Consider the following 7,580-nt stretch of genomic DNA (forward strand, 5'->3'; position numbering starts at 1 on the left):
GCTTCAGCAAGGCCATGTGGCAATTTCCTTCTACACCATTTCCATCCTCATCCACTGCCTGCCCAACACAGCACTGCGCAGCCTCCGAGTAACGGAACACAGACAGGGCAGACTCAGACTCACCGCACAGCAGGGCTCCTGGCTCCTGTCCCCGCTCCATGCAGCACCACTCGAAGCTGACCTCTTGCTTGGGGGCCAGGGGCAAACTGCCCCTTTTACCACCCCCTGGCAGCCGCGTGGCCAGGCCCAGCCATCAGGGGACACAAACAGTGAGCAGCCAGGGCCAGTGGACACCACCCAGGGCTACTGAGGTCAGGGCCCTGCCATTGGGGAGGACACACCCTGGCTGAGCCAGGAGCTGGAAGGAGTTTCACACTCCTTAGGGAGGAAACAGGCCTAACCTTGGGTGAGTGCCACTCCCACACACCGCCTCACTGTACCCCACGGCACTGCTGGGGCAGGACTGGCCCGGGCTACAGGGGCAGCTGGCAGGCAAGCAGACGTGGCATATTATCACTCTGCATGGGGCAGACTCAGGCCCAGGGCCATGGGGGGTGCTGAAATGCAGCAGTACTCAGTCCTGGGAAAAGGGGAGGCACCCCGTCATCTCTCAGCACTCCCGTCCCCTATTTCTGAGGTGGGCGGCTGCCCCACAGCAGCAATCATAGCTAGAGCCCACAAGTGGGAAATCAGCCCGAGGCACTTCCCCAGAAGGGCCTGCTGGGTCTAGGAGATGCTTTCTCCCCTCTTCCCTGTTCACACCTTGGGCCAGGCAGCCTTGTGTGGCAGACTACCTGCTTCTTTTTAATTTACAGTAGATCTCTAGCTCATCAGTGAGAGATCCCTGCCGGAAAGCAGGCAGCCCAGGTGGGCCGTGTAACAAAACGTGCCCTTTCTACCCACACACAGGGTACGGAATTAAGGGGCAGTTCCTTTTAAGCCAGCAGGTAAGGGAGTTCCCCACAGAACCACCCTCCTCTTCCCAGCCAGCCAGAGATGCTTGTATTACTTGCCCCTGAAAGTTTCTTCTTTTTTAGGTTACAGACAAAACTAAGAGGCCCGTATTTGGAAAAGATACAAGAGCCAGTTCTCCCTTGGCAGAGGGCTGGGGAGGCTTTGAGAACATCAGTCACATGCTTCTGGTGTAGGTTTGAGAGATTTATTAATTAAAAAAACACTGCTCATAAATGCACAGGCAGGATTTTAGAGATGGCTTGTGCAGACAGCTTGGGACATTTCCAATCAGCGAGATACATGGGTTAGTGTCCCATAAGGAGCAGGACTCCATGGCCAAGGGAGAGGGACTGGCTGGGCAGACAGGCATTATCTACATGTACCAAGTGGGATTTCTCAGGGGCAGCGACTGGGCAGGGTGCACCAAGCAGAGGGGCAATGCCAACCTTCACCCGGCCCCAGATGGCTCACAGCAGTCAGGAAAAGCCCAAGCTGCCCTGCTCTGACCATTCCATCCATTTCAAAGGGAAGCATAAGCTTGGTCACTTGGGCCACAGCCTCCGCCCAAAGCAGCACGCAGGTGGGGAGGAGAGAGAGGGACTCTTGGAACCCAGGGCAGAGCCGTACGGACCCCAAAGGCCTCTGTGGACAAACACTGCAAAACATACGAAGGCCAGCTGGGCATGGAGACCTCTTTCTCAGGGCTGGCCCAGTGCAAACTGCACCCTGAGCAACCCAGGGGTGAGAATCCCCCCATCCAGGCTCTGCACCCTCCCTGGTGCCATGGAGTCAAAAGCAGGGAGAACAGAACAGTTACTGTACAGAGCGGCTGCTGCCTCAGTGGAGAAGGTCCCTCGGCTCTCAGTCATCCTAAGGGAAAAGCCAACAGAGCCAGTCAGTGCGAAAGACAATCCTAGCTGGGCTCAGAACCCAGGAGCTATGCTGGGTCTCCAGGAGAGGGGAGGCCACTGAGGGATGGGCTCAGCGAGCCAAGGGAGGAGGGAAAGGCAAGAGCAGAGGGGGTTTGGCTGGTGGCGCAGCGCCCACTGCTGGCCTCATCACAGACTCGAGGAGGAAGCTGTGCAGCCACGGATCTGGAGCGTCCAAGAAGCAGCATGGGACCACAGGCTGAAGAAACAGACGTGGAAAAGCCGCAAACACAACAAAGTACGAGTCAGGAATCGAGACGGGGGCTCCTTGGAGCAGGGGCAGTCCCACTTTGTACAGGAATAAGCACAGCATTGGCTGTAAAGGACAGAAGCCATCTCCCAGAATGCAGGTGTGCACATGTCAAGATGGTCTGAGATGCAGCCCCATGCTCTGCGTGTCCATAGGCCTCGGACTGCCAGAAGCTGGGAGTAGATGACAGGGTTGGATCACTATTGGCCTGTTCTGTTCACTTCCCCGTGACGCACCTTGTACTAGCCACTGTCAGAGACAGGACACTGAGACAGAATACACAGCTCCTGCAGGCAAGGGGACTGGCTGTCTCCCAGGGGATGGAGCCTTTCACACTGAGCTCTCCCACTCAGACAACTGATCAGTGGCCTCTAAGATGAGTTGGTGTACTCAGTACGGCCCTAGCAGATCTGTGCTCTCAGGAGAGCTGCCCACCCCTCTCTCCTCTCCAGGGCTTGGCAAGGCATGCTGCTCTAGGGCAGCCCACCATGCTGGTACTTGGCCATAGAGGAGTCAGCCCCCAAGACTGCAATCCCAGCCTCTCCAACCTGAGCAGCTGGACCTTGCTCAGAGAGGAACTTTCCAGAAGATTAATCCCGCCCTGTGATCCTGCATCCCCACTTCAACAGGAACGGGAGAAAGTATTTCCACCTACCCATTCATCCTCCTCTGCGCCGTCCCCTTGCCCCCTGGGCTCGGGGGCTGGCCCTCCTTGAGGTCTGTTAGCCATGATGTTGTCTGTCCAGGAAGCCCCAGCCTGTCCATCGCCAACAAAGTTACACTTGGTCACTGTCCCTGCATGCAGCTTGGCTAGAGAGACTGAAAGGGAGAAAGGAGCTACGTGGAGCAGAAGCAGGGGTGAGGGGGCAGGGGGTGCTGGAGGAAGCAGTTTCCCAGCTGGCATGTGGAAGTTGACTGAGCTGTCTCTGGGTGAAGCCGGCAGAGAAGAAACAGCAAGGCAGGAGCAGCAGAAATCTTCATTCCTGGGTAAGCTGGGGAACGCCTAGGGCATGTGTTGGTGCTGCTACATCTGCTCCAGGTCCCTGGGGATCTGGGTTAAGGCCTCAGAACGCCCGAAGGGCGACAAGCCCGACACCACGCACAGGGCCACAGAGCCTCAATCCCTGTCAATACCAGTAACTAACAGGCAGGAGGCAGCTGGAGGATGGTGCCCCAAAGCCAAGAGCAATGACCCAGTGCCACCATGGGGAGCAGGTGCACAAAGAGCCCAGCCTGGGAGGAGGGGGTCACTCACATATGAAAGGGCTGTCACCCTGGGTTTTCAGACGGATCTCTGTCCCCAGCTCCATCTTCTCCATCTCCATCTCCTGCAGCCAGAAGGCCACAGCCTGCCTGGGAGTGTGGGGCTCTGTCACACTCAGCAGCTCCGGCTTATTCACCAGCCCCTTCAGCTCCTCGGGGGACAGCCTGTCTGTCTCGCCTTTGGCTTCCACTTCTGCCACATGCAAAGCAAATGCCAGCGTATGTGAAACGCCCAGCACTCGGAGACTGAGCTCCTCTCAGCGCAGGGGAATGGATGGATCCCAGCAGGGAAGCTGTGCACAGGATGCCCAGGAGTCCCGGGCTGGGGGAAGAGGGAGTGGGCTCTGATTCTGGTCACTGGTCCCGAGGATCCTGACACCAAGCTCCCTGGTTCACATGTGCCTTAAAGTGCCAAGATATCTGTAACACAGAGCCTCTACAGCCCACGATGAGTAAAGGACTTTCCCCAATGGGAGAGATCAGGGTCGGACAGGACTGAAAGCCAGTGGTATTTCACGCCTCCAAGGGGCTAAAGAGAGCCGCACGCCCTCCCCCCAGCTCAGTTCAAAGGTGAGCGCTGGCCTCCACTTCCAGTTGAGGGGAAACCAGCAGGGGACATGGGCAAGATGACAACCACTGGGCAGGAGATTGAGCACAAGTCCCCGACCCCAGGTACAAGCCTTCCCCCTCCCCCGGGGTGAGAGAATGGAAAGGTGGAGCCAGCCTCCTGCGGCTGAGCTGAATATGCCCAGGATGGATTCTGCGCTACTGCTGGGGAGAAGTTTCAGAGGAGCAGCCGTGTTAGTCGGTATCCGCGAAAAGAAAAGGAGGACTTGTGGCACTTAGAGATTAACCCATTTATTTGAGCAGAAGCTTTCGTGAGTCTGATGCATCCGATGAAGTGAGCTGTAGCTCGTGAAAGCTTCTGCTCAAATAAATGGGTTAGTCTCTAAGGTGCCACAAGTCCTCCTTTTCTTTTCGCTGGGGAGAGCAGGGCAGGACGGAGCCGCAGGAGGGCTCCTCCCAGTACCTACTGAAGGAGGACATGAGGAAGCCGGTGTTCACCTTCCTGACGTTGCTGAAATTTGGCTCTCTCTCACTTCCCTTGGCGTCAAACTTGCGGCGATGGACCTGGCCAGGCCTGACGTACAGCACATAGTATCGCTCCTGCAGCAGGGAGGAACCGGAGATGCTCACAGCCGGACAGCAGGTCACCAGCTCCCTGTCCCCCTGCTCCAGGGCCTGCAGCCCACAACCGGCAGACTGCCACCAGTCGCAGGGAGGTGACAGCCAGAGTAACGGCATTCCCTACCCCACCTGCTGCAAGGGGGTGAACCTGGGACAGCACCAGTGCTTAAAACAGTAACAGGACCTAGACCGGCAAAGCCGCCACTACCCAGCCACACTCCAGGTCAGCTGCAGAAACCGACACCCCCAGGGCCCAGCCTCCAGAGCCCCACACAGCAGCTGGGACCTGCTCACTGCAGCACAAGTCCACCCTGGGATAGGCCATTCCCAGGGAGCATCTATTCAAGGGAGGCAGTCAGCACAGTGCTCTGGAAGACAGCACGGTGCCAGCCCCTCTCTGAGGAGGCACCCCACCCACCCCGCCCAAGACGGGCACCTGCATCAGCAAGAAAAGCACCTTCCCACTCTGCACCAGGTGCGCCGCTGGACTGCCAAACATCTGAAGCAGGAACCCTAACCCTAGTGCCTGAGGGCAGGCATCAGCAAAAGCAGGAGATGCGCAGAAAGAGGGACAGACAGACAGACACCTATGCACTGCATGGCCAGCACTATACATACAGTGGATACGGCCCAGGAGATCTGCCAGCGACTCCCTGCGTGGCCACAGGAGAGTCAATGCCCATCGCTGTGCCTCAATTTCCCCAGCTGTGAAATGGCTATAAAGATCCTAACACATCTGTGGGAAGCGCTTTGAGAAATATGGAGAAAAATGCCAGTGTGAAGTATCATCGTTGGCGGGAGGCCCTCCCACGACTGGCTCGCATGCCCCCTCTGTGCCCTGCCTGGGGGAAGTCTGCTGCTGCTGCCCTCTCTGTACCAAGCTCTAGACAGATTATGGTCGTTTATCTCTGACTCCCCCCACCCCCAGCACCCATTGTGCGCCTCTTCCTCCCCAGGGGAAGCCCGGGACAAGGCACCTTGCTCACCTTCCTGCCATTAATATCCAAGATGAGGTGACGAGAGACATCAAGAAGCTCTCCCTCCAGAATCACACCGTTCCCACTGCAGACGTGAGGGGAAGGGAACAATCAGACACAGTGCACGCCACCAGGACAGCCATCCAGTCCCATGTCCCCAGCTCAGGCAGTGGCCAGAGCCAGATGCCTCAGACAAAAACAAAACCGCCCCATCTGCAGAACAGATATTTCTCCTGAACTCAGCAGCTGGTCAACTCAAGCCTTGATGTTGGATAAGGACTGAGAGTGCCTGTGGCTTTTATCCCACTCCGTGTCACTACAGATGCTGTTCTTAGTCTTAGAAATAAAACTTAAAGATCCCCCTCAGCCTTACAAAGCTCCACAGAGCATTTGCCTCAACAGCACCCTGCAGCAGTGAGTTCCGCAGGTTACAGAGCATTTCATTTCATCCCAGGAAGGGCTGCCTTGGTCCTGCTCTACCTAGGATGGGACAAATCAAGAGGATTTTCCAGCGAGCCGTTTCCACCCCAGTCCTCGCGGCACACCCCTGTTCCAACCCCCGCCGGCCCGCACCGCTCAGCGCCAACCCCGGAGCCCGGCGGGTAGCGGGTGCCGACTCCCAGCCTGCGGGGCTGCCCAGCAGCAGGGACCTTGCCCTGTGTCTCCCCAACAGCCCCGGAGCGCGGAACAGGCGCGGCCCGCACCGGGCTCTGGGAGGTGCGGGGGGGGGGGTCATGGGGATCCCGCGCAGCCCGCCCCCGCACCGCCGCGCAGCGAGCCCTGCCCCCGCCCACACGCGCAGCGAGCCCCGCCCCGCGCAGCCCGGCCACCGCCTGCCCCCGCGCAGCGAGCCACACCCCGCGCAGCCCGCCCCCCCGCACACGCGCAGCGAGCCCCGCACGCCTGCGCAGCCCGGCCACCGCCCGCCCCCGCGCAGCCCGCCCCCCCGCACACGCGCAGCGAGCCCCGCCCCCGCACCCCCGCGCAGCCCGCCCCCGCACCCCCCGCGCAGCGAGCCCCGCCCCGCGCAGCCCGCCCCCCCGCACACGCGCAGCGAGCCCCGCCCCCGCCCACACGCGCAGCGAGCCCCGCCCCGCGCAGCCCGCCCCCGCCCACACGCGCAGCGAGCCCCGCCCCGCCCCGCGCAGCCCGCCCCCCCGCACACGCGCAGCGAGCCCCGCCCCGCGCAGCCCGCCCCCGCCCACACGCGCAGCGAGCCCCGCCCCGCGCAGCCCGCCCCCGCCCACACGCGCAGCCCGCCCCCCCGCACACGCGCAGCGACCCCCCCGGCGCCCGTGGGCCCCAGCCCGAAGCGGCGCGGGGGCTCCGTACCCCTGCAGGGCGGGCGGGTCCCAGCGCCCGGGCAGCCGCTCGCAGTGCACCGGCCGGGCGCGCAGGCCCCGCTCCTCGCACGGGCGGCTCATGGCGGTGGCTCCGGCTCGGCGATGGGCGGGGCCTCATGCCATGGGCGGGGCTAGTGCGGGAGAGGCCGGGCGATGGGCGGGGCCTCAGAAGACGCGGCCGAGCGCTGGGCATGGGCGGGGCTACATGAGCGTCGGGGCGGGGCTGGAACAGGAGTTTCTAGGGGCGGGGCTTAGCGCGGGAGGGGCTCTCGAGGGAGAGTCCCCATGGGGGCGGGGCTAGTACTGGACATGGGCGGGGCTGGAACAGGAGTCTCTGCGGGCGGGGCTGCTGAGGGAGAGACGACAGGAGGGGCGGGGCTCAATCCAGTGGGTGGGTTTGGGGGAAGGATGTGGGGCAGGGGCAGGGGCAGGTTTGGGGGGCTGGACGGGGGGGGAGGATGTGGAGTAGGGGTGGGTTTGGGGGGAGGATGTGGGGCAGGTTTGGGGGGCTGGACGGGAGAGAGAATGTGGAGTAGGGGTGGGTTTGGGGGGAGGATGTGGAGCAGGGGCAGGTTTGGGGGAAGGATGTGGGGCAGGTTTGGGGGGCTGGACGGGGGGGAGGATGTGGAGTAGGGGTGGGTTTGGGGGGAGGATGTGGGGCAGGGGCAGGTTTGGG

General features: G+C 61.3%; 1 protein-coding gene across 2 annotated transcripts; it reads right to left on the reverse strand.

Annotated features, from left to right (window-relative positions):
* Positions 1–1,145: 1,145 nt before the first annotated feature.
* On the reverse strand, positions 1,146–7,032 carry ARPIN (actin related protein 2/3 complex inhibitor). Of its 2 annotated transcripts, none has more exons than XM_084640824.1 (6): positions 6,894–7,032; positions 5,571–5,646; positions 4,431–4,563; positions 3,389–3,589; positions 2,789–2,952; positions 1,146–1,824 (listed from the first exon to the last, which is right to left on the reverse strand). In XM_084640824.1, exons 1-6 carry the CDS (start codon positions 6,983–6,985, stop codon positions 1,816–1,818), a joined length of 675 nt encoding a protein of 224 aa, XP_084496950.1. In that variant the 5' UTR covers positions 6,986–7,032; the 3' UTR covers positions 1,146–1,815. The 2 variants fall into 2 exon arrangements, with proteins under 2 accessions (XP_084496950.1, XP_084496949.1); XM_084640823.1 differs by lacking the exon at positions 1,146–1,824 and adding an exon at positions 1,831–2,082.
* Positions 7,033–7,580: the final 548 nt, after the last annotated feature.

Source organism: Lepidochelys olivacea, assembly GCF_965140295.1.
Source record: "Lepidochelys olivacea isolate rLepOli2 genome assembly, chromosome: 10".
Taxonomy (NCBI): domain Eukaryota; kingdom Metazoa; phylum Chordata; order Testudines; family Cheloniidae; genus Lepidochelys; species Lepidochelys olivacea.